At 38.3% G+C, this 27,949-nt stretch overlaps 1 protein-coding gene across 1 annotated transcript; it reads right to left on the bottom strand.

The window, feature by feature from the left end:
- Positions 1-814: 814 nt before the first annotated feature.
- Positions 815-27,678, bottom strand: MEMO1 (mediator of cell motility 1). Its single transcript, XM_083856853.1, has 9 exons — positions 27,528-27,678; positions 15,632-15,713; positions 13,473-13,541; positions 11,472-11,584; positions 10,036-10,147; positions 8,983-9,125; positions 7,768-7,844; positions 2,819-2,923; positions 815-1,512 (listed from the first exon to the last, which is right to left on the bottom strand). The coding sequence occupies exons 1-9, from the start codon at positions 27,586-27,588 to the stop codon at positions 1,381-1,383; spliced, it is 894 nt and encodes a 297-aa protein (XP_083712979.1). The 5' UTR covers positions 27,589-27,678; the 3' UTR covers positions 815-1,380.
- Between the last annotated feature and the right edge of the window lie 271 nt (positions 27,679-27,949).

A 27,949-nucleotide genomic window follows, 5' to 3' on the forward strand; every position in this document is an offset into this window, starting at 1 on the left:
AATTCTGAAATTCCCCTCTGCCACTTAGAAAAGCTGAATGTACCAGGAGGTTTCTTGATAGCAGGTGAAATATCAAGAAATGAAATCTCCATTTAGATAATGAGCCAATACTGCATCCTACTTTGCATGTCTTACTGGAACAAAAGGAATTTTTTGGGAATGACAACTGAAATAATTACAGCATTATGTTGGCTGCAAGAAAGTTCAAGAATTTTTAACATGGGATGTTTTTTAAACATGAAACAATTCTACCCATGGTCAAAGAATAAAAAATAAAAATGGGAAAAAAACCAGAAGCCTTACCTTCTCCTTCCAAATAATTTTTGAGGAATAATTGCTTGAGATTAGCATTGTATGGCTTCTGTGGCCTATGAATGCTGGACTTTGATCATTCTTAGAGTATCTTTTTCAAGCTACTGCTTGTTTTCAATTATTAGTAACTTCAAACAAAAATACTTCATCTATTTCACCTGAATAATCAAACTGAGCATAAAAATCATTAAAAGTGTACTGCTGATACAAATTTTTATCACATCCTAAAAGATACTACTTCATAGGATTAATTGTGAAAGAAAAAAGATTAGACTATACAAAAAGTTTTCCAAATTCTTTTGCACAGCTGAAGTCATAGTGCAGGTTTAAGATTAAAAAAAAAAAATCTGTAAATGATGTAGTCAACAAATGTTGAATACAAAATACATTCTAAAGTATTTTACAGAATGGCTGAATTATCAAGCAGAAGAACTGAGGATAAAGAATGTTAATGACAAGCAGCCACATACAGAACACAAAGCAATAAGTTTAAATCAGACTATTTTGGTTTGTGTAGCCCTTTATTAGCAACTAAAATAGAAGATATCTGTTGTACATCACGGGTAGTAACTGACTATACTGGAGTTTTATTATATTCTAATACAGAATCATTTATAAATGCGTTGTTTTCCTTTTTTATCTTTTATTAAAAAGCTTCCACCCCCTTTCCCCCCCCCTTTCTGCTTACAATTTGCAAAACTATTCTGAAAGCTGAGTATATGTGCACAGGTCTGCAAAGAGTGCAAATTTAGGATATGGTAATAAATGCTTTACATGTTGTATTTTTAAGGACGGTCTACCACCATGCCTTCATAGCCATTATCTTCCAAAGAAAAAAAGACTCTCACAAAAAGCTCTGATACCAATCTTCCTTCCATTGTCCTAAACAAGAAAGCATTTTTAAATGAGTTGAAACTAAGGAAGGACTACACCTACTAGAAAAGAACAGAGTTCTATTAGTTTGAGGTTTCAGTATACCCAAAGACCAGGGACTGTATCTTTGTAAGGGCTAGGCTGGGACCCCGTATACAGAGTGTGTGCAGGTGCCATCCCTGAGCATTCAGCAGTTCAGTGGACCATAAGTGCTCCAGCTGCATAACTCACTGAGCTGTCTTGCCAGTTCCGACACTGGCTTGACTGAGCGTAATTCAAAAATGAAAAGCTCATATTCATTCCATTCTTCTGGAGCTCGTTGATAGCCTGAGGAGAAAAAAAGAGCTGTTTAAAAAAAAAGGCATCAGTGAAATTACATTTCTTAGGTCTCAAAGGTACTTGTAACATCTCCCATAAGCTCATTATACAAGCACCTCCCAGTAACTAGCAGATCTAGACCATTTCTGTGTTTTTTCATGCACTGGTGCTTCCCCTACTGCACTGTGTACATCCATGCAGTTCTCTAAAGCACACTGAACTTTTCATGATACCTTCTTTAGAAACAATGCTTTCAGTTCCATGGGGAATTTATACAGAGACACAGATGCAACAGAAAAAAACCTAACACTACTAACACTTTTCAGATTCTGTTTCTTCCATTAAGCAAAAAGAAGATAGAAGGATAATTTATTAAAGGGTGACAATTGGCAAAAGTAAATGAACAGAATTTAGCTGTGATTCACTGCAAAACTAATAATTATCTGAGGGTAAGAGCCAGGAATATTTGCAGAGTTGTCATAGTACTGAACTTTGCTACATGCATTCCCTATATTGATATTACTCATACAAACTTTTAGACTCCACTTTAAAAGGTTCCTCTCTATGTTCTCCATTCAGACTACATTCCCAGTGAATTAAGTATTACTTTTTAAAGAAGTTAACATGCTTCCTGTTTCGGATTTGAATGACAGTAAAAATACAGTGAGAGTCACCCAAGCAGTATAGCAAATCTGCAGCACTCCACCAGGGCTGTAAAGCCGCTGTGACCAAATTCAGACAATTAAGTTAAGCCAGGTTTATGTCTGCACTGCATCACCAAAGCAGAATACAGTAACCAAAAAGTAATCTGAATTTTAATTGCTGTTGATTTATGAGTTAATGGTGCTCTGCACTAATACTTACAGAGGTCATCTCTCAGGATATTTGCAAAACTTAAAAACACTGCCAGACATAATAAGGCACTCACAATAGCTAGCTAATAGCAATATGGAGAAAATAAATACAAATTCATAAGTACTGATTCAAAAGAATAAGTACATACTTCTTCAGGGAGATGGATTTATTTTTTCATTTATTTAGGGTCAAGAGAAAGTGAATGATTGCATTTCATTGAAATTCAGAAGCAATGTGGTATCTCATCTCCCTTAGGGAACTGAAAACCCTCAGCCCTTTCAAGAGCTTACACTTGCCTATATGCAAGACACGAAAATCAGAGACCAAATTGAGAACACTTAAAAAATAAATTAATTCAAAGTTTGACATTTTAGAACTAAGTAATACTGCAGCAATACTGATTTACAAATGCAAGCCTTTTTCCAGAAGTTACATTCTTCAAAAAAATCAAATTACTTACATTTAATAGCACTCCAATAGGATGCCTTCCACATATTGTATTATGGTATTTCTTCAAGTAATTGCTAAAAGATACAGGATCTAGCTGCTCTATAATGCTCATACCCTGAAAAAGAATCGATAGCAATAATTACATTACACATTCACAAGCAGGTGTTTATACATCATCTATTTGTTGCAACAGAGCAGGAGGAAAAATGAAAAACCTTTACTTTGTACCAAGGATATCAAGGGAATCTAAGCATGTGAGCTCTAGCTTGTAGTCATCTTGTTGCCATTCCTTGCCAAACTAAAAGTGCAAGAGCTCTTCTAAAGCTGTCAATAATCCACAGATCTGTGAAGTTATCATTGCAAATACCAGCAAAGTTCATGTTAAAAAAGCTCCTCCTGCAGACTAGATTCCCACCATCCAAGACTGCCCTACTTCTGTAAGATTTGGTACAGCTACAACTAAACAAATTTACTAACAGGGCAAAGCATGAAGAAGTTGTGCCCCCATCTGCTCTCTCTGATAACGAAGTTGAGGGCCAAGAACTTGTCTGGGACTTCCAGATGTCCCAAAACCCTAGATAAAACTAACACTGTACACACGCAATTCATGTGCATAACAAGTGTGACATACCCTGGACACGTCAGGCATGCAAGGGAGTTGGATCTGGGATGGCCTGGCCATTTGCTTAGAGCATAAAAATCTGATCCAGACAATCTCTAAAGCACTATCAAGTTGGTGCACAACAAAAATGTAAGAACCAGGAAATGGTGCTTCCACTTTACATGAGGCAGTCACATGTATACATCCCTTCTTCCATTGAGAACAAGACCTACGATCCCATGGAGTCATGCTAAGAATACCAGCACATATGTGGAAAACAAAACCTTCCACATATACAAACATTTGCATTCTTAAAAGCAAAAAGCATCCTACAACTCCAGATACAGCCTATTCTTACCCCATCTCATAAAGCAGATCGAACACCATGAAAATAGTTTAAAACAAGTCTAAACCAATTAGTCTCTGTTTCATCACAGGTTTGCTCTTTTGCCTGTTTTAGACTCCATCCGCTTCTTTTTGTCCTTCCTCTGAAAATTATTTACCAGGGAAATGAGTTCCAGACACTAACTCTAGAAAATACATAGTTATGCTGCTTCTGTTGGTGAAACAATAAGTTCTTCCTTAGAGACTAGAAAAAAACATTTACTTTGCATGGGAATAACTGGAGGTTGATACTAGAAAAGGAGATAATTTCTTCTAGATTTCTGCATTTGTCCCAGCTCTTTCCCCTGCTTTTGGGTGATAAAAAGAGAAGCCACAATGCAGGAAGCAGTCAGTCTGAAGTCTCCACCTCAAGAGTGAAATCTCCAGAACACTCTGCAAGGGCATTGGCTGATCTGGCAGATATCAGCTAATTATTCAGGCTGGATCACAGCTTACAAAGGAGGAGCAGAAGATTCCCAGGAGAGCTGGGAGAATTATAAAACAGCAACGATAATCACTACCCTTGTGCACTTTTAAAAAGAAACAGACATAGGATGAATTCATAAAGAAATATGTTTCATGGAAAAACAAAGCCAAGTTAAGCTGGCCAATTGGTGGTAAGAGCTCAGTTCGTCTGGAGTCATGGAGAGGGTGTTTAAACCCCTGGCCAGTAATTGCAGCTGTTAATTACTCCAGATCTACAGAGCCTAAATGGGTGCCAAAAAAACTAAAAAAAGGTAGCTATTCTCTAACTACTAGTGATTACATAGATACCATTGCATTTCCAAAGTTTCCAAAGCATATTTTTCAACCGTCCCCTTACTTGTAGATTGTACATGTCAATACACAGCTAAAGAAAGCAGAACTAAACTTGACTACATACTCAAGTGAAACTAAACATGCACAAGGCATTTACTCAGGTACTGAACAGTTCATGAGAATGCATTTTATCTGTTTGTAAAACCCCTTCATGACCTTTAAAAAAATGAAAATGGCTGCTCAACTGTGGGACTAGTTTTACAGTTTAAAGTCACTGGAACATACTGGGCAGAAACATTTGAGCCTTTGTCTCAAATGAATGGACATGGATTTATGAGAATGCCTAGTAAGCTTATTTCAATGCACAGTTCAGCACTGCAAAACATTTACAGCTATGCAGTTCATCCCAGAAAATGCTAACAGAGTTCCATACATCAGAGACTAGCGGAAATCTACAGATAATTGGTACGACCAGATGTCCTATAAGCATTAGGTTGCACTGAATTTTTCAATCTTTTGGATTTAAAAATAGTTGTGGCAGAGGAGCAAAGACTATCAAGCCTGTTTCTCAGTCTAAAACAGTGTTGAAGAACAAAAGAAATATTTCTGCCAGGTTGTGTTTCATTAAAAGCAGAGGTATGAAGGTAGTAATTTTCAGTACTAGAAACAACTCAGCCAGGGATGGCTTAGAACAGAATTAAGATACATAACAGAACCCACATGATAAAAGTTGTAAGCACAGTTCCACAGTTTACCACATGGTCATTATGGCATCATGTAGAAATTGTACCTCAGTTACACAGGTACTGCTAATGGCATCTACAATACCCTAGCACAGTACACTTGATCCTATTAAGGCATGGTATATAGAAATGTAACTTTTAAATTGTATTAAGTATCTACAAGTCTACAAAAAAACTTTAAAAAATAATACCCCCCCCCACACACACACACATATCCCAAAACAAACAAACAAAAACTCCCTCCAACAACCAAAGGCTCATTTTATACTATATAGCAATAATGCTTTGGCTGGTCATGTTGAAGTTTGTTATCAGTTATTTCAGCTGTTTCTTCACACTTAAAGATCTAAACTAATAGCCCTCTAATCGAAGTGGAAACAAACTTTGTCTTAGCACAATCCAGCCTAACTACCTTTGCACGTGTCACTCACACTACACAACAAATAATCACCAGGAAAATTACTGTCTGGACACAGAAGAAAACAGGGACCTGGGCACCCAGGCAGAGACTCATAATCTTACATTACGCCCAGCCTAAGAAGCCTTCCCAGGCTGGAGCACTGTGGAAGGTCCTGGCACAGTGCAGCAGCACTGCAGAAGCCACCAGAATTCAGCAGGTACCTGAGAAGCCATCAGTGCTGAGCATTTTTTCTGGACAACCAGTACTGGCTATTCCCACACAACACTCCTCGTTTGCCTGCATTTTCCCCCATCAGCATTCAGGGTAACACAATCCTCCCATTGATCCAAGTGAGGCGTAAAGTATCCCATACCAAATATATGCTCATATAAAATGAGGAATGTGGCAGTGAAGATTGAAGTGAGCAGTCTGCATTTTCTGGATAGCCAAACAAAACCAATTACTCTACAACAATGTCTTAAAATACTTCTCCCACCTATATGTAAAAGATAGTGTGTTTCAAGTTATGATATAAAAACTATTGCACATCAGCTGCTCAGTTATAATTATTCATTAGAGGATTCTCCCCTCAGGTAAGCCCTTCCAACCATGAGGTTATTTCCTCCTTTTGCCATTACATCACAACCTGTGCTGTGGTGACAGTGGTCAGACCAACAATTAACATGGAGAAACTGATGTCTGCCCAGCAATATTTACTACTCTGTATTTGTTTTATGCTGGAGTCTATGCCTATACTTCAATGCCTAAAGTGTTCAGCAGTTTTTATACACTAGATGAGAAAATGCATCTATATGTAAGATCCAGTCCAATTAAGGAAGAGGCCATTATCCTCCCATGAAAGCATTTCTAAGGAAAACTGATTTCATATTGCCCCAGAATACCCTCCTGCTTAAAATGTGCTCAGCTGACTGCTTTCCTAATTAGGACCAATAAAATTAAGCCAGTTTTAGTACAGTTTTGTCTCTATCTTAAAGCTATTTTGTCTGTGCAGAGACCTACTGGTTCAACAGTACAAGTTTAGCACAACAAATCACATGAAAAAAATCCAATACTTATCTAAGGTAATAAAAAGTAGTCAAGTGGGACATAAAATTGAACAAACTTCCAAAAACTAGAAAAATGTGACAGGGGATCTTTGTGATATTGCTAACAAGGTATCTCTGAAAATCACCCAAAGTAAAGCCTCCTCCATATAGTGTCTGAATATGGTGTTCAAATATGGCATGATATAGACAAACAAAAAACAACCACAGTATGCTGCTATACAGCATGTTTAGTTTTCTAGTTAAGTTTAAGATTGAAAAGTATTTTCATAATTATTAAACAGTAAACATGATTTTCCATGTCACTTCCATTTAGCTGAATAACTACCAAAAGGAAGAGTTGGTGCAGCAATGTATTGCTAGAAGTAATTAAATGCCAAAGTCCAGTCTTCAAGCTTTCACCACAGAAATTAACAAGAGGAAACTAATGTTTGCTAATGCACCTCATCTGCTCTTCTGCAAAAATACTTGAAGCTGCTGATTCTGGGATTCTGTAGAAAAGCACATTTCTTGATGGAGAAGCCTCTCAACTGACTACAAGAATTAGTACAAATGTGATAAACAGAATGAAGGCAAATTATTTACTGTTATTATTTCCATTCCAGTGATGAATAGTAGAAGAACAAAGGTTAATATGTATACACAAAGCAAAAAAGCCTAGAGATCTCTCCAGTAGATAGGATTTATTCCTTCAAGACAAGGAAAAAATTAACATGCCATGATTAAGAACAGCTCTCTCTTCTAAAAGATTCTACAGAAGTTACATAAATCATTATTATTCTCATTAATTATGCTAACTAGTTTATACCCACAATATAATTGTGCACAGTCAGTAAAAACTAGCTAAAACCAACAGCTAAATTCTTATTGTGGTAAACAAAGGAAAATGATACATTCAATAAGATAGCTGATCTATAATATCTTGTTAGAGAAATTTCTCAAGTGTTCAAAGAAATGGAATGTACAGGAGAAATTTGTTAGTTAGTTCCACCAAATCTGAAAACTTACCATTTTATCTAGGTGCTCAATGGATCTATAAATTTCTCCTTGGGATTCATCATAGTAACTGTAACGGAACCTCTGACCTTGAAACAAAAATCACGTATAAAATAAAAAAGGGAAAAATTGTAGCTAAAACACTCCCTAATGCTTACTAAATATCTGAAAGTATAAATACTTGTAAAGTAGCAATCTTCATTTATTCTATACTTTTTAGCTCCATTGAGGAAATTCTAGGGCAATCATGAAGTAGCAGCCCAGAAGTCAAAAAAATACACGATGGGTGGCTATATTCCTAAAGAGAAATCTACTATGTAAAACTGACACTGAAGTATCACTCATTAATTGCCTCTTATTTCCTTAGAATCTAATTCTGTAAATTAAGAAGTAAGGCAACATTTCATTTTACTATCCCTCTTGACAAAGTCAGCCATGGAGTCAGGCTACTTCTGCTTGCACAACAATACCCATAGTCAATGAAGCTTAAAAGAAAAAATTCATGATAATTCAAGTAGCAGTTCTAGATGGGTCATTAGCCACCATAGGACCAGGTCATTCTTAGATTCTTCCATCTACTCCAAAATTCAAAGATGAGCAATACATGCACTTAATTAAGTCAATCAAAGATGACAATGGAAAAAAAGGAAGAAGGTCTGTTGTGTCACATATCTTTCTGAAGCAATCTCTTTCCAGCTACTATCACACTTAAAAGAAAAACTAAATGATAAAGCGGGACAGAATTCAAGGCTTCTGGAGTCTTTATAGCTCTGCCACCAAGATGAACTGGGGTAGCACTGGTGAATTGGCATAAATAATCCATCTGCTATCTTACCCAGCAGTAAAACATACAAAACTTATTTCTGTCAGAGGAATGTGGCCACGCCCAGCGAATTTTTAGCTAATTAGTTTTGAAAGTTGTTTTGAGGTACTTAAGAGTAAAAACAGCAAGCAACTTCAGACAATTAATCATTGTAACAGTAAAGAGATGTATATAAATCCACACACCTTCACCATTTATTTCCTCCACTACATTGAAAACACATTACCACATTAATATTTTTACATATTTTTCCAGATTTTAAAGACTTTTTTAATTTTATGAGGGCATTTAAGTTGCAAAAATAAATTTACCAGCAGTTAAAATGTTCAATGTTTAATAAAATACATTATTTGAGAATAGCTACAAAAATTCAATATGATCTTATTATGAGATATGAAACTTACCCCAATGGCAAAAGTCAGAAGAAACCACAAAGAGATTACTAGGATCAGCTAGGTATTTACTGAAGAGTTTTCCAAATTCCTGCTCTTTTGACTCACTCAGTGCTCCGACCAACACAGGAATAATAGTAAACTCATCCTTATGGCTTATAAGCAAAAGAAAAAAGGTTGTAATTCAAGTAACATCTGAAGATTTTTCAGGGCTTGCTAACTGAAACTGCAGAATGGTTTAAAAGATTGCTATTGATTTGAGGATAGTAATTTGGTAAGATCATACTAGGATGTTGCTTTAGAACCTCAAAGAAAACATGCCCCCCCCCCCAACCAGTATTTCTCTCTGCAAAGTAAAAGTACCAGGCAAACAAAAAGACACAGTGAAATCAGCAAAGTAAGAATTGAATTTTCCCTGTATAGATGCTGCATGTTGGGTAATTCTCCAAAGTATATGAAACGTATATGAAAATGCTCAACACACTACCCAGATATATACTGATACTCTAGGGAAGATTCAAAACACAATGGAAATTTAAAAAAAAAAAAAAAAAAAGGAGGATGGGGCACATGTTAGGGAAGAAACCCCAACACAGACTGATAATTTTTATTTAAAGTAAACATCTGAAACAGCAGCTATAAACACACCCCTGATTTCAAAATTAGTATTAAGGTTCCAAACAAACTTAAAATCCGACAGAAAACTATGTGAACTTCTTTTAGAGATGCCTTGAAAAGTCGGGGGAAAAAAATCAGCTATTGAATAAAGTTCATGAAAGCATATCTAATATTAACTCTATTAAGTCAACCTGTTTCTAAGAGGTGTTATAACTTCATCATTTAGGTGTTTTCTCTGCTCACTGTTTCAATTAGAGCGACTTATCTTAGTCTCTGATCCTCTCCTTACCAAAATTTTTATTGGGGGATGGGGGAATATGAGCATTATATACACCATAAGGTCTTCCATGCCATAAAATGTATTATTGTTTCCTACTGCACTTCACAGCAGCTCAAACATTTAATGCATGTAAAGTTTGTTCTTGTAGAAGTAATTAGCCCTAGTACCTTTCCATGGCTTTAGCAGTATAAGGCAAATGCATTTCAATACTGTGTTCATCTTCGTCTGTCTGTAGGGACATGCGCTCAAACATTCCAGTCTTCCACAATTCTCCATAAACTGAAATAAATTAAAGATCAAGTTTTACTACTTTTTTTTTGTGCTTATTTTTGAAAACTACTTCAAGTGCAAAAAGCAAGTTACAGTGTACCTTTATCAGAACATACCCACTATAAAAAGTTAGTTGCCTCCAAGGGCTATCATCATAAATGACTTGTTTCTAAATAAACTCAAAACTAAAATTACATTCAAGTCATTAAAATAGAAACATAATTGACTCAGTTCACAAAATTCAGTGTTAAATCCATGACCTTATTAGTATATTGAAAAAGATTTTCAGCTTTGATACAAAATTTAATTACACAAATAAAACATATTTGAAAATGTACATTCATTTGCCCAGTCAATGAACTTTTATTTTCATAAACTGCCCATTATATATTTAAAAATAAAACTTCATCAAATGAGCTACTGCTCAATTTGTTACTACTTAACTGGATTTGTTATTCACTGAATCATGAAATCTAGAGACAGCTACAACTGATTAAGTAATCCACATTTGTAAGTTATCTTTTCTACTCTCAAGCATATGTGAGTATACAGAGTCATCTCCACATTTTGAAAATTCTCCACTGGATGAGGAATTTGATATAGGGCCCTGCCTCCTTCTTGACTCCATAAAGGAGTTCTACAGAAAGCAAAACACTTCTTACCTAAGAAAATTTCTGCAGACACTATGTAGAAAGCCTGAATCAACTTGCTTAATCACAGTTACAATGAAACACATGTTCACTAACTAGCCCTTCGGAAAATATACTGTATCACTTAGATATAGCTCAAAATACATGAAAGTCAAAATAATGAATTTATCTCCATTACACTTAGTTCAAAAGACTGGCATTTCATGGACTAACAGTTTCTAAGTTTGCAAGTTAAAAAGTCACATGCAACCCAAATAAAATCAATTTTTTATTTCTCTGTTATTCCTCTATCAGAAATCAAACTCAAACCAACTAAAGAACGTTTCTTTCCAGCCAGAACACTTCTCAGGAGAATGGAGAAGATGTTTAGTGAATTATTATTTGATATAACACTTTTTTTTTTAGATTTAAAATCCTGAAGCACACACTCAAAATTGAAAAGATAAGCAAAAACTTAGAATTCTTGCCAGAAGGGAGAGAGACACTATGGTTATAATGTGACCAAGTCTGGAACAACCAGAAAAATTAACTGCAGAAGTTAATTTTTGTTGCACTAAAACCAGACTTGCACTTGTATGCCACTCACAGCAAGGAAGTGCCCAACAAGAAGAAAATCCTCAGCACTGTAGTATCAGTCAAAATACCCAAGCCTCGGTGAAGTGCAAGCTTTATAATGCACTTACTCTTTTGGTCAATTCGAAGATCATACAGGGGTGTTCTGTAAATGTCCACACTGGAAAGTGCACATCGGGAGAGGGGCACGTGATGGGAAGGCCCAAGAATGAAAATTTTTCGGCTACAACAATTAACACAGAAAGCCACAATTTAGACAATTGCAGTTGTGTAGCAACTCAGCTTAGAGTCCCAAGTTTAACAGAACTATACAAAGTGATACTTTCTCATGGCTACAATAGTTTTACTCTGTTGTCAGTAAGACCCCAGACCAATCCATGGCCCAACCTTGCTTGGTATCTCAGGAATTATCATGAGATCTGTTCAATAATGCTCTAGCCTTAAATCTCTTAAGCAGGTTATATATCAGAGGGCACTCATCAGCTAGAAATTTGTCTGACTTCACTCATTTGGAGGCTGAATGATGCGTTACAGCTGCTTAGAACCGATTTTTGAATTCTCTCCTTGAATCAACAAACTTCAGCTACTCAATACCTTCAGTAAATACAAGATCAAATAATTATGGGTTCATCATCTATTTAGAGTTTTTCACTTATTTACTTGATCAGCTTTACTTAGGTTTCACTAAATTAAATTTTAAGTCGTTCTCAAATGCTGGGTTTATGTTCTTATATGTTACTTTTTTTTGCTGTTGCATTAACAACAGAGACTTGGACCTGCACATTCATAACTTTAGCTGATACTGCAACCTTTTACATGTCATCATGACATCATTATTTCATCAAGTCCTCAGTTCCTGGCTCTTGATTAGATGTTAAGGGTCTCCTGCCATTACAAGAAAAAAAGAAAAAAATATATATATAGACAATTCAGCTTTTCAGATTCAAGATTATATTGTCTTGTTTCTGGCACTGAATTAAAGGGGTGGGAGACATGTAAAGTTCTGAGGGTTTGTGTTTTTTTTTAATCCTTACACAGGGAGTGCTATAACAAGGTATACTAAAACACAAACTTCCCGCAAAGCTAATAAAAAACTAATATCCAAATATGCAATAGTTCAGCTCAAAGATGAATGAATTCTAAACATCCCATACTGTAAAATAGCAAACGATCCAGCAAGTTCAACCAACTCCTTATCAGGGAACCTAGGGAATGCAGCTTGTTCCAGAAATTTTACAGAAACCAGGTATCTGTCAAACCAAGAGGTATTTTCACATAATTTGCAATAGTTCAGAAAGAACTAAAACCATTGTCTTTGAAGAGTATTACAGCATATTATCTTACAAACAAATAGTAAGACAGTTCTTATTTACCATTGTAAAATACATACTTTGAGTAAATACAGGAGACATTTTAATTTTTTTGTCATAAAAAAACCAAAGTTGGAGTCAGCAGAACATAACAAGAATTATATTCCTTTACCCAAAAATAACTGGATTCATATTTTCAGAGGCAGGCACAGACTACAACAGCATGTTGGGTTTTTTTTAATTTTTCTTTTTTAAACTTGTTAGAAACAAAGACCATTTAAAATTTTTAGAACAATTAACTTTCACTGCCTTCACATATTATATAAACACACTGGTCACTTCCTCCACAGCAGAAGAGAATCCTGGCAGTATTCAGCCCATAATCCTGCACTAAAAAACCAATGCAGAATCATGCTGAAGTATTTTAATAGACTTAACAAACAAAACCTCCCAACAATAACAAAACAAAAAAACCAAAACAAAATCCAAAAAAATCAACAAAACCAGCTTAGGGTTTTAAAAAGCAGTGGAACATCAGTAATAAACAAACATCTTTAATCCTTCCCTTTTGTAAAAAGCTAGTTACCAATTATTTTAACAATATTCCTTTCTTCCCCCTTTTGTAACAACCAATTTGAACACTTATGATATTAAAACAGAAGTGATGCGTAGAAAGCTAAAAAGAATACAAAATTAAAATGTGAATACTTCAAGATGTAAGAATGTAACAAGAACATTCCACTTATCAGAGAATTGCAACCTCAGGGTCTTAGGCTTTGTACAGAAAGCTGTAATACTCACGTTATATTGGGATCCACTTGTTTGTAAGCATGGGCTGCACAAGATCCACAATAGGTATATCCTGCATGGCTGCAAATCAAAGTGTACAAAACATTAAGATTTAAATATTGCTTAACATTTTAAATATGTTGGTATTCAGTGTTAATCTCAGGATTCATTTTTTGTCCCCAGTGAACTAGAAAGTGTAAGAGTGATCCAAAACTCCTGTAAGAACAGGAAAGCACTGCTGCAAGTATTGATCACACAAAACACGTATTTGCTGAAGAACTGGCAGTGACCATTTACTACCAGTTGAACTATCAGTGCTCACTGAACAATTGGGAAACCCCCAGATCAAAGGACCTTCCCTAATCTGTGAATGATGCACACAGACTGCACAACCACCTGTTATCAGAAGCTCATGATAGCGCAGCCAGGGAACAAGGGAGTGGCAAACGGGCAAACTACTGGAGGAAGCTCTTCTAACCGCACTCCAGTAACTGAATATAATGACAGCAGAGGGGTCTTGGCAAAAAGAACTACATGTCACAGTAGAGCATAAAAATGCTCTGTCACTGAAGAATAACTTAGCAACAGAATGAACGAGTACAGGGAAAGGAATGGAAGGCAGCATGCTAGCTTTTACTGCAGACAATGACTACATGTTTCACCATTTCCTGGCCTGGTCCTTTCTCAACCTCTGTTCCTGTGTGTGGTACAAAATGTTGTGGTCCACAATTATTTTGACTAATTCTTTCAAATATTGCCCTCAAATCTGAAGACCCACTCTCTTCAAGACCATTAAAACAGCTGAAAAATCTCTTTACATTGCTAAAAGCATTGATTTCAGAGAACATTTGTTCCTAGAGTCCAGGTGAAGTGGCAGAAAATGGCTCCTGGTCACTCAGCAGCCACCACAGCTTCCCACAATGACACTGAGAATGATGCATGCTGCAAACCCTGGGGTATACAGGATGTTTGAGGATCCGAGTTCCCATTGATAGCACTGAAGGATTTTATATGAATTTATATGTATGTATGCTCAGATACATCTATATTCATCCACACACTGGTATCTGGAGCAAGTTGCCTTCAAAATGACCTCGATTTTACCTCAACATCATTTACCCCCACTCATTCTAAAGAGCTCAGAAAGGAATTTAACATACATGCTAGAGGAGAAACAAGAGACCGAGACCTCACAAATGAGCAAGGAATGTTACTAGACAATGTCAAAAGAGCCTGCTGAAATGTCCCCTCTGCTTCTTCCATCTTCCACAAATATATTAGATACATCCCACTTCACAGGTGGCAAAAAAAGGCCACAGTTAATGAAAACACATGGTGAGATCACAGGAAGACCCTCAGCAATTCTGGAAAAAGAACCAAACTACACAACCTACAGCTGAAACGTCTCTTTCCTGACATTCCTGCAGGAAAGACTAAGGCAGATGTGAGACAATTTCTTCTGCACACTCAATACTATTATGCGATACTTCAATATTACTTCATAATACTTCATATTATGAATGCTAATGCTAATACAATGCTATGTTAGCACAGGAAAAATATCATATTTAAGGTGCTTTTTCTAGTGTTTCCTTCCAACTCATGTTGGTCATTCAAGTAATTATACTTTTGTCATTACATGTCTCAGCTATCTTCAGGAAATTGAATTCTGCCTAAATAGTTCAAATGACTCCTATTTCAGCTGTGGACAAACAGCTCAAACCAAACCAAACTAAAAAAGCTCAAAATTAAAACCATTTTGGATATAGTGTTTAATTACTTTCTGGTTTAATTACTTTTTTAAGCTTTGTTAAATTTTATTTCAGGGGTGTGAGGGATGCAGGAGTTTTGTTTATTTTGTTTTGGGGTTGCTTTTCCTGTTATTGGAGGGATTCTGTTGTTTCTCTCATTATGTAACTCTTACCCATTTTACTGGATCACAAACAAATATGTGTGCAGTCCACCAGCAAAAACAAGCTAATCACACACCCAAATGTGCACAGATACGTGCATAGCCTTTCTATGCTATATACAAAATACTTATTTAGAAACCACATAACACTTCTTTCAGCTAAATACTAGCTTTTACCAGTTTTCACAATCACTCAGGAAAAAAAAGAGCATTTAACCAATCAAGTATTAGACACACTGAACTTGTGTTTCAGACTTACGGTGCAATAATGGCTCTTGCAGGTCTTTTTGTGGACTGTACTTGAGAAAGCCAAGCTTCGAGCTGTGCATTCAGCTGGGGTCCTGTGAAGAGACATGGAAATACTGAAGCCATAAAAGAACCTAATACATTTCAAAAATTTACAAATAAAGCTTGAAAGTCTAGCAGATTTAAAAGTCATCTTAAACATTAAAAGCTGGGTTTAAATCTAAAAACAAACCAACAGAAAAAACATCCCCCCAAAATACCCAATGCAACAACAAAAAGAAATCCCAACCCTGTAATGTTGAAGGTTACAGGAGGAAAGTTTCAACCTCCTGGTCTGAGAAGTTCATTTACTGGACATCCAAACACACACTTATTGTTTCTTGCTCTGTGGGGACTAATGAACACACCGCTTCACCATTTGAAAAAGAATCGCTAACAGATAATTGTTTCCTCTCATAGACACATTTGCAGAACTCAAAAGTAAAAAGTTATGATCTTTATCAAGAGAGCCCAATATGAGAAGATGACATAATACAAAGGCCTGACACTTGCATAATAGCCAATGACTATGGTAATAAATCCTTTATTAAGCAAGTAAAAGGGCATAATACAAAACACTGTTACCCGGAAAATCTGTAAATGCACAAGAAAAAGCTCAAAGTGAGAAGACATGCTTATCCTAAGACCTTAACTTCTGATCAATCAACATACACCACAAGTACATGATCACTTTGTCAACATTAATTTCAATAACTGGTTAATCCAGAATTTAAGTTTTTTAAACTAAGTTCTGTACCTCAACAAGTAGCAAATATTCTTAATTCAATCACCTGACAGATGATAAAAAAGCCTTCTAGAAATACAACATTAAAAAAAACCAATACCAAACAAACCACATTTTGATTATTTCCCATTACTAGAAAAATTTCTGATATTAAGCTGTCTTTCAGGAAGCAAGTCTGGAGATACAGTACAACATTCCTTCATATTAAAGACCACTAAACAAGGTTTCAAGTAAAACTCATTCAGCTGCTATTGTTACAGGTGACATACCATTACCAAAGAAAATAGATGCACTTCTTTCAGCTGATACTATGCCTCTGCAGAACTCTATGCCAGCAGAGTTTATCTGTCAAGTGTGGTGCAGCAAGCTGCTTTTCTTCTTCCATGCATGTTATAGATCTTTGTATCTCCCCCACGCAGGTGTTGAACTACCAACCGCCCGTGTAAGTCAAAACCAAATTAAAGTATCTGAAGCCATTTCACAGATATGTTCCAAACAGCCCTGACAAGGGCTGACAGCTCTCCAAAAGGCTGACAAGAACCACAGACAATGAGCGAAAAGATGTCAACTTTTGCAGAATCCAATCAGTCTCTAACCAGGGATAGTCAAAAAGCTTTCCCTAGAAAACACGGGGGTGAAGGGTAGAGGTGTTGAAGCACTAGTTTTTATACAAAACTTAAATCCATATGTTTCTTGAAAAAGGACAACTTCTGTAGTTGTGAAGAGCCCTACCTTCATACATAAAGAAAGTGAACAAGTGCAGCACCATTTTCCTAAGCCTTCTATTCCACTTTAGTTACTGTCTACAACTCTAACAAGGTGAAAGAGTGACACTGATTAGCTGTCACTCATGTCATACAGTGACTTTGGGAAATGATGAAACTGTTACAGATATTCCACCACATACCAATTCTGTTCTGCTGCCTCTGTTGCTTGGGGAAATTACAAGCAGCTGATGCACAATAGAGATAAGCATAATGACATCTTAGAAAATGGAGGCTACTGGAGAAGCAAAGTAAAAATAAATATGTTTATATTTCCATCCTCCTCCTCAGATAATAGGAGACTAACAAAACAGTACTCTTTTGCAGTATTACCACTTTTGTTATTTGAGTTATTCTTTATTTGAGTAAAGAAACAAATCACCTAAAAATTTGTTTACTTCTTAATTCTCCCAAAATACACAGAAAGATAAAATACTTTCTGAATGAAGGTCTTTAGGACACTTTTTTCCCCACCACTGAATACCCAGACTTAAACATTACTTCGCCCCACTTGACCTGTTCTCCTTAAAGAAGGGAGCCATAGGCAGCACAACTGCAAAAGGGGCAGAATTTGTTAAGCCAAGAGGAACTCTTCTCCTGCAAGGCACTGTGCTTAGCCCTTCTCCATCCCTTCTTTAGCAAGGATTTTTCACTAAGGATGTGGTTAAGACGATTTGCCCTTGGTTGAGATAAATCAGGTAACCTGCTAAACAGTTGAAAGACAAAGGTCAGAACATCTGGTAATTTCCTAAAATTTCATGATTAGTCAAATCTGACTAAAACTTCCCATCTTACAGTGTAGTAGTGGAGTAAGATACACAGGTTTGCTTAGTCTGCTATTACAGACACATATTCTCTAACAAAGTAATATTTTCTTCCTAGAGGCAGTAAAATAACAGATCTGTATGACCCAAGGGAAGAAACTTCTGTCAGTGTTTACTTAAGGACCAAGGAACACATCTGCTTTCAGTTTTTTTCCCTTTAATGCCAAGTATAAGGTGCCTGTTTAAATAATTAATTTTAACCTAATGTAAACTTTCATTTCAACTTATACTTACCTGCACTATTTTAATAAAATATGCTATCAAATTTCTCTCTCCAGAGGACTACCAGAGAGAGAAGGGAGAGTACAACATATCCATGACCTTTTAGCTAAAGGAAAAAAAAAAAAAATCAAACAGCACCCACATGAATTGACAAAAGTATGACCTTACCTGCAGCTTCCTATGCTTACTAATACTTGAAGTGGACAGTCTAGAACTGTAATTTTCTTGTTACCAAATCAGCACCAACTTTTTCTTGAACTGTTCAGACAAGTTTTTTCCAAATTTCTCAAACATGAGGATGCTTAAGGCTAAAGTCAAAATACTTGAATTGGTTATACAAAATATAAATAAACCCACGCTATCACAGTAGCTGTGCTCTGCCATATGGAATTGTATTATAGTAGATGAGTAACATCTTCATAAAGAAGTAGGCTTTGTTCATATTTAAAGGAAGTTTAACTGGAAAAATAATCATCAAGACAATCCAGCAAACATGTATCTCCTTAGCTGACCAGCATGGATAGTGAACAGCACTGCCACCCATGTATCCTCTTGCATTAATACTGTAAAATCAGACCTTCCATTGATCAAAAGAAGGTTAAGCAGCAAAATAGAAGCTTCACTGAAGTATGTAACATTAGGATCTGCATTTTAATCCTATGAAGTCAGTTATAAATAAACACAGGTGTGTAACTAAAGATTTCTGACATTATCTGTGGCTATTTCACATCCTGTTTTGCTTTGAAAATCACTATAAGTTATGCCAAGGTTTAAAATAATTGCAAGCACAGATGAAGTCTCCTCTAGGCAAAATCATGGAAATTACTACAGGCAACATTTATTCAATTATCTTGACTAAAAGGACAACTTATTTTAACAATCAACATTGTCCCATCACAAAGCTCTAGAGTAAGTAAGAAAGAATCCTTCCACATTACTTGCATGCCATTGTCACCCAGAGAATAATAACACAAAGACATCTGGTAGTGAGTCAGCCAAGTTCATCACCCCAATTTACAGCTGTCATGGTCTAGGCTTTGTAGCTTAAGCCAAACCAGCACATTCTTTGCACAGCCAACCTCACCTTGTATGCCAAGTGTCAACACAACGTGATGGTGTTTTGCTCCTTTTCCTGCAGCCACCATTACACATACAAAGCACACTTCTTCAGATTGGTAGGGAAGACTCAGTGTTAGCTCTGAATCCTCAGTCTCAGTGAATTCTTTTTTACTGGAAGAACATAAACCTCAAACAAAACTTAGAGAGGCACCAGGGAAAACTGCTCAGGCTGCATGTGTACGGCACTTGCAGCAAGGCAAGTACTGCTGGAGCACAACAACAGGAACACTGTAGTCCCCAGTCTTGACAGCTTTTACTTGTCCAAGGATGTCTCCTACCTATAAGAGTTACCAGCCTTCTTTGAGTCTTCCACTTTTTAACGACCTTTTCCCATTGACAAAAAAAAGTCTACACCTTAAAAATGCCTCTAATAAATATCACATGTGTGGTAAAAAGCGAGTAAGTCTTTACTTCTGTAGAGTGTTAGAAAAATCAAAGTATTAGTGAAATCCTAGGGACTGGCATACAATTAGTTTAGTAACTGGAACTCAAGGGAGCTCCTCTCTTCACAATTCTGAAGGTGAATCTAAAACAACTGTTAGGCAAACTCAAATCTGAAATGTGACAGAGAATTAAAAGTTAAAATTCAGAAAGGACTTTTCAAAAAACACAGACTGCACTTGAAAAAAAACCAAACCTCCTTCCAATGTCACAAAAGCCAAATCTTTGAATAAAGAACAAGTTTTAGCTATGCAAAGAAAGACTAGGATTTGTCAGATATAGAAGGTAACTTCCAACAACTCATGTTAATAGGCACATTCTCCACTGCTAGCATAGTCTCCTCCAATATTGATAAAAGGGCCAAATAAGATTATAGGCAATGCAAGAATTTACACATGCAAAGAAGAACTGGGGAGAAAAATTAAGATGCAAATAGAGATTCCACCAATGCCACATTAATTCCTACTTATACACATTATAAGAGGGAACTATAACTGCAAGTAATGCTTGAATGGGGGAAAATAAAACTGAAGCCACAACGGAAACATTGAAACAGATACAGAAATCTGCTTTGGTGGCAGTTTTTACTTGCGTGCCCCAGTTCTCCAGTATTCCACTAGTTCTTGATTTTCCTTTACTGAAAGTTGGCAGGAATTTAAAAAAAATAAATAAAAAAAATCAAACTATAGCACCACTCATTAAGATTATCAACTAACATGTATCTACGTAGCTTTATAAAAAACCCCTTAGTACTCAGGTCATTCAGAAATCCAAACAAACGTTCTGCTCCATACCTCTGAGAATGATTTTGGCTCTAATACACACTGAATGTAAATGAAAATTGTGAAGGTATTCACTAAGTGATATTTGTGGGCCTATTTTAATGATACTAAAATTACACCAAATATAAAACTCTTTTTCAATTCCAACTGCACAGTGAAAGTTGAATCTACATTCTTTTCTTCAAGTATATTGATTTTGACAGTATTTAAGTGATTCAGCTGGAAATAATAATCTAGAAATTGTATTTCAAATTATTCCAGTACACTTTTTTCAGTATACAATGCTAAATAATACAGTCTGCATATTAATGCTGTGTTCCATGTTTAATTCATAAAAGAATCACTAATGACACATCCAGTTTCCCCATAAAAAGCCTAAAAAAAGATAAACGACCGAAGGGAGAGAGATATTACATTTGGTATTTAACACTGCAAACCAAATACTTGATGAATTCATAAGACACTATGATTAGTTGTTCACAGATTGCAAGGTAAGAACTTAAGCTAACAGCTGTATTTGTAATGCTTCAGCTAATGTCACAACATTAAGATTTCATGATCAGTACATTAATTATCCTGCTACTGCAGAAAGCTCCGTTCACTACAAGAGATCATAGACTTATTCAAGCTGGAAGAGACCTTAAGATCACAGAGTCCAACCATAAGCCTAACACTGCCAAGTCCACCACTCAACCACATTTCATTTCAGTCACCTTCACATGCTTTTTCCGTGTTTTCCTGGAGCCATTTGTCTATGACCATCTACAAACAACATGATGATTCATTACTTCTACATTACATTTATGAACGAGCTGTGATGAGTTATTCCAGTTTTGGGGAGTATGCCAGGGTTCTTGGCATGCCACAGTAAACCACTTTTATAGACTCTTTTATGACACAGAGAACATCTTCTCATCTGCATTCCCTAAACCACACACAGTCACACATGATATTCCCTTCTGACCACTTCAGCTGCTGCAGAAACCTATATCCAACACACTAGAGAGAAGAGAATCCACCTTAAGTCAAAGTGGGATACAGCCACTCAGGATCAGTGAACCCAGCAGCAGCATCTGCCCTTAGAAACTGTGGGCAGCAGGCCTGGGGAAGGGATTACACACATTTAGCAACATCATGGCAAAGCAGAAACAGCTGTGACTGATGTACACACTCTCTCTAATGCTGATGAGAAGTTCCAGCTCATGCCAACAAGCATACAAATGCTGGGATTACAGCACTACTGTTAAAACCAACAGCCATTCTCACATCACTCCTCAGGGCCCCCAAGCCCCAGAAGGCACAAATGAGAGCAATTTTACTATCTCAGAGTCACACTGCTATTGCACCTTGAAGCTGCCTACCTCACAGAGCTGCTAACAGAGTAAGTGGGTTTTGACGTCAGAAAAAGCAGTATTTGGTACAAAGGCAGTAAAAAAGCATTAAGACTGATCTTACTGTGGATTACAAAGGAATAGAAGAGACTGCAAATGCAGAAAAACAGTGGCCAACTTTGAGGGGTATGGAATTTCTAAACTGATCATTCATGGCACATAATTGCCTTTTCATTTATTTTCTGATCTGCTGAAGTTCTTCAAAGCATTATACTTTCCTGCTGAGGTACACACCATCATGCAGTCTTCCACCCAAAAGACAAGGTGGAAACACTGCTGGCTGTATGACAGTCAGTTATTCAAGAGTTCGGGCATTTCTTGTCCAAACAAGTGAGAAGCTTAATCTTTACAAATGATAGCAACAAGATGTCAGTGCCTACATCCTTTGGGGCCCTTTTGCTGACAAGCTAGGACAGCAGAAAACTCTAAACACAAGTGCACCATTAACTTTAAAGTCTCTTAAAATATTTAGTGGCCATTTGCTTGGCTCATCATAAAAAAAAGAGCTTTGAAGACAATGAGCACAATGGTGTTTCAAGTCGACACAGCAATTACTCTGCCAACTCACATTTGCATTAATAAGCTTATGGAAATTAAGGTTCTCCTAGTTCAAACAAGTAGGCACAAGCAAACAGCACACCTCTGGCCACAATGGTTTGGTCAGGGAAAGCAGAGAAATAAGCCCTAACTAATATAACAAAAATTTGTTTTTCAGGGCAGGTTTCACATCACACAGTATTGTTATTCACACACACTCTCAATTTGATTTTTATTCCTGTGACCTAGAAGAGCCTACTAAAAACCTTCATGTTTTACCTGTACCACCATGCCACTGACTGGGGAAAAGCTGAAACAAGAACTCTTATCACACACATTAGTAAGGAGCAGTGCAGTATTCAGTGAGCATTTCCAGGGGCCAGACAAGAGAGGCCAGCTGTGAGCCAATACTCCATGTTCAGCACCATAATGTGACATCCCAGTTGTCACGACAGAGGAAAAAAAAGATGCACATAGCTAATGTTTATTTCCATTTCAGAGGCATATGGATTGATTTTCTACAGCAGTAACTGCCCAGCACTTACTGAATCCATTCACATCAAAGAATAAACATCCCTATCCTGCATACAGTCCATGCTCAGGATAACATGTCATTTCCATTGCATTTCATCTGCTCCTTTTGTATCTAGGAATGTGTTTGCCTGCATTCAAAGACACTGAAAATTATGTCTTTTTGTTTTTCAAGTTTTCTTTAATCTTCCTCTTCCACCTGCTGGTTAAAAGTCAATTTCTCAAAAGGTCTGGATACTAGGTGGTTGAATTAACACAGCAGGACTGGGACTTTCTTCCAAAAATAAATGTGAGTGTACTATTTTTCACCACACACGGGTGATTTTTTTAAAACAATCTACATGACAGCAGTCTGTGTGATATTTTTATTTACATTGTATGCTTTCATCTAAATTTTGTAAATGTTTTCAGTGGCCACCATACACCAACCTGCTAGTCCACAAAAGCAATGGCATGTCATATACCACTGACTTTTTTTTAAAAGCAGACATGCAGATCAAGCTCTTCGAGTAAAGAACAAGGTTCTTTAGACCAGTGGCCTACTATCAGCAATGGACATAGCACAGTTTCAGTTTGGAAGCTCAGCTGTAAGTTTCCCATACTCAACTGTGCTGCTAAGTAGGAGGAGAAACAACTGACCAGAATTCACTGTTCTGTTCACTGCCAATCAAATGTTCCAGAGGTTACACCTGAAGTTCATTAAGATACTGCATTGACTGATGTGGAATGAACATTAACTTCCCCACACCAAGAATTCTAGAGGAAAAAAGATGACAATCATTTTGGTTAAAATACTCATACTGAACTCACCTGCTGAAACTTCTTAAAGAACTTAATTGTTAGATTTTTGTTTGTTTGTTTGTTTTGTTACAACAGCCCACAATGAAGAACACATGGGAAGTCAAATGCTAATATTATGGTGAAGTTCATCTTCCACTTCTTGCCCCCTTCTCAACTTTATTGAGTAGGAACCAGTGAGCTTTTTACCTGAGACCTCACTTTCCCTCTAATACAAAGTTGTTTACTTAGATGAAACATTCTAACATGTGAACATGCCTGGATGTGCCTAATTGCACAGCCAGTCCCACCTGCTCTACAGCATTCATTAGCACCATACAAGTAGGTGGCCTACTCCTACTAGAATGGAGTGCATGTTTGTTTTCCAAGGCAGAACCCAAGCAGTGCATATCCTATGGCCAGAGAAAACCATGGAGCAATGGTCTATTTTCAGCTGATGCAATTGCTGTCCCATGGAAATGAGCAAGCAGCCTTGAAAGAAAAGAAGTGGCATTTCTTCTAAACCCTCTTACACACCTTGCATTGACCATCCGCAAAGAGTAGTAGTTGTGGCTTCACTTCTGAAGTGAAGTTGTAGCTTCACTCCTTCCACTCCTGGAGTGGAGAGGAGACAGCTAACCCAATTTATGAATATCTTCTGACCACAAAAGCTGGTCAGCATTCTGGATCCATCCTTTGTCTTCTTCCCCCTCAGCTGGCTTTGGCCCTTTTTTCCCAGAGCTGACTTCTATAGCCAGATTTTAGAGTTTTTTGTTGTTTGTTTGTTTTTTAATAGCAATGGGTGCTTCACTTTTGCAGTAAATCCCCTCCCAAGTCCAGGATGCCATGCATCAATCCTGGATGATATGTTGATGTTTTAGCCCTAGGTACCAGGCACCTCAGGACACAATACAACTTAAAAACCTTATCCTCACTCAGCCCCTTTAAAAATGCTTTGAGATGTAAAGATTTTGAACATATCTGTCAAAAATCACATTTCTCACTACCCTTTCAGACGGGCCATCTTAACTACAGCACAGGATGAGGGTAGCCAGGGTATCCACTCAGGCTGTGTAATCAAACTCAGCTCTGAAGAAAGAGAGCAGTTTGGAGGAAAAGGGAAGCTTAACCACTAACCAGTTTATATATAACGCAGCAAATCGCTTCTGGGCTGAGACTATAGCGTGAAGAACCGAGGAGGTAGGAGGACTTGAAAAGATAATCCCCAGAGAACCATGGGAACACACTGAAGAACTATCACAATTCAAACTAATCCCTGTCTCAGCTCCAGCCTTGAAGCTATGCAGGCTAAAAACACATGGTAAAATCCACTTTCTTCAAGTAGTACAATTGAGTAGCCTATGAGGAGTTTGATATTGCAGCTGACATGTGTATCTGACCTGAAATACAGGAAGATTTTAGGTTAAATCTATGATGAACACACAGCCTCTTGGGCCCCCATTTGTTTTCTCTCTAGTTTTGATGGACCTTCCTAAATGGCACATAAAAATTAGCTTTCAAGCAATGAATAATAGGTAGTCCTTGTCTTGCTGAACAGGCACAATTCCTGCTCCCCAATACACAGTGCAAACAGCAGGAGAGAATTCTATAGCAAGTCACATAATATTCCTAGTTCATTTAAGGAAAAACGTCTTTCCAAAATCCCCAGATTATGCAACATCAACCACTTACCCCCACCATAACACTGTAACAATTTAACTTGTCACAAGCACAGCTGTCATAATTCATTATTACAACATGATTCAGTTGGAGGGTTTTTTTCAAGCAGTGTGTCTGGGCAGCCATCCCACATCTCCTCAATCAGCAACTGCCAGAGGGCTGCCCAAAAGCAATGGGACTAACATGCTTTTGGATGTCCTACTACAAACAACTAGTACTGGCCAAACTAGTCACACACACTTACCAGAGTGTAGTCTAACTAAATTATGCATTTAATTTTTATAGAAATAAAACAGTCAAGCACAGTATCCGCGCCTCTTAAAAGTATTTTTTAAAAATTAAAATTCTTATTGGCAAGTACCTGGTAATAACTTGATATGAAGTCCAATATCAAACAAACTACAAAATTTGTGTGTAAGGTCATAGCCATTCCACATCACAGATCAGTTTTCTGCCTTACTCATAAATGAAAATACAAATTGCATGACCAAGGTGATTACCACAAAGCTCTGATGTTTTAATGTCTTTGCACATGGTTAAATATATACTTTTGATATGATTTTGTATATTTTCTGTAAATGGAGTACTACGTGCCTTTCTAGATCATTGGAAATAAATGTAGATGCAAGCTGCACAAAGATTTGAGGCCAGTTTCACGAGAATTATGTTTAGAATATTAAGTTTAGAAGGAAAACAATCATCCTCTATTGTTGTCTCGAAAATGCCTACCCAACCATTTGAAGCCCAGCTACTTATCACACAATCCTCCTCTTCCTGTGTTGCCCTCCTCCCCGTATTTCTTTTCTTCCCTTTCATTTTTTGCCTCGTACCTCATTCATCAATTTATGGAGGAGAGGGGAAAACACTTCTATTTTACCCAAGTGTATGACTTTTCACATTCAATTCTTCTTGGATGTTAATTTAGGATCCTGAATGCAACACTCCATTGTTTGGTTTATTTCCAATTGTACCCCCTATCCCTCTGAACTGCTCATTACCACAGCCTCTTGTTCATCTAAGCTCGTTCACCTGCAGTTTTATAATCATCTTTACTCCCGAGGCCAGTAAAAGAACATCCCTCACAAATCTTATTAACAGCTCTGAGAAGACAAATGTGCATCCTTTTCACAAAGGCCCCCAAACCGAACAAAACTTATCTCCAAGCAGAAATGCTATCGAGGCATTATTAGGTATTTCTGCCTTTTTTCTGGGTGGGTGAGGGGAGCAGTAGCTCGCCATCCAATGCACCACGTTTCTCTCCTATTCTTCCTACCACATGTTTAAATGGACAGAGCCGCTCGCCACTATCGCTTAGTAACTTTTTAGTGCTACTAAAAAAAAAAAAAAAAAAAAAAAGCACTCGGGAAGGAAAAAATAGGTTTTCTTGGACTACAAAAAGAGAAATAAATCTCCCTGTTTTCGCATGTCGACAAGAAGTGAAATAAACCTCGCTGTTTTCACACCTTTCCCCCTGCCGTCTAACCGGAGACGGGAGGTGTTTTCTCATGAAACTAAAAAAAAAAAAAAAAAAAAAAAAAAAAAAAAAAAAAAACAAACAAACAAACAAACAAATAAAAACACCACCCAGGAGCAGTTGGAAAACACTGAAATCCGTCATCCGTCGGTGTGCTCTAAGGGAGAGCAGCAACACTCGGTCCGGGCCGGCTCCCGCCCCGCCGCCGTGACACGGAGCTGCGGCTGCCGGGCCGGGCCGGGCAGGGCAGGGCAGGCACACGAGGCACAAGCCGAGGGCCCGATCCATCCCCGGCGACGACCAAACAAACGCCGGTTTCCGCCGGGAGGCGCCGCTGCGGTACCGGGCCGGAGGAGAGGGACACGGCAGGTGTGTTGGGGCGCTCGGCGGCTCCCCCTGCCCGGCTCTGCCCGCTCTCCACCGGTGCCCGGGCCCGGCAGCCCCCGGCCCCCCGCCCTCCCTCCCGCCATGTGCCGGCGGGGGCGGAGCCCGCGGCCCCTCCCCGCGCCCGGTACCGGCCCCGGCGGCCCCAAAGTGCTGATTCAGCCCCCGCCGCCCCGCTCCCCGCTCCCGGCGGCGGTACCTGAGGCCGTGTACCAGCTGCCGGCGTGGCTGGCCTCCCGGCAGAGCACCCGGTTGGACATCTTGGAGCCGGAGCCGCCTATGGTGTTCGGGGGGGGCGCTGGGGGACGGGCCCGCCCGCGGCGGCGGCGGCGGCGGCGGCGGCGCTGCTCCCCCTCCTCCCCCGGCACGGCCCGGGCCCCGCGGGCGGAGGCGGCGCTGCCGGAGCGGCGCGGGCCGGGGGCGCGGGGCCGGGCGGGGTCGCGGAGGGGGGACGCGGGGACAGAGCCCGAAGCCGCCGCCGCCAACTCCGCGCCGGCGGATGGGGGGGCACGGAGAGAAGGAGGCCGCGGCCGCAGCTGGGTTTGGCCCCGCTCGGCTCCCGTGGACTAAGGGCCGCGCGGCCGCCGCGCCCCCATTGGGCACCAAAGCAAAAGCCTCATC

The sequence above is a fragment of the Zosterops lateralis genome (assembly GCF_965231275.1).
Source record: "Zosterops lateralis genome assembly, chromosome: 3".
Lineage (NCBI taxonomy): Eukaryota > Metazoa > Chordata > Aves > Passeriformes > Zosteropidae > Zosterops > Zosterops lateralis.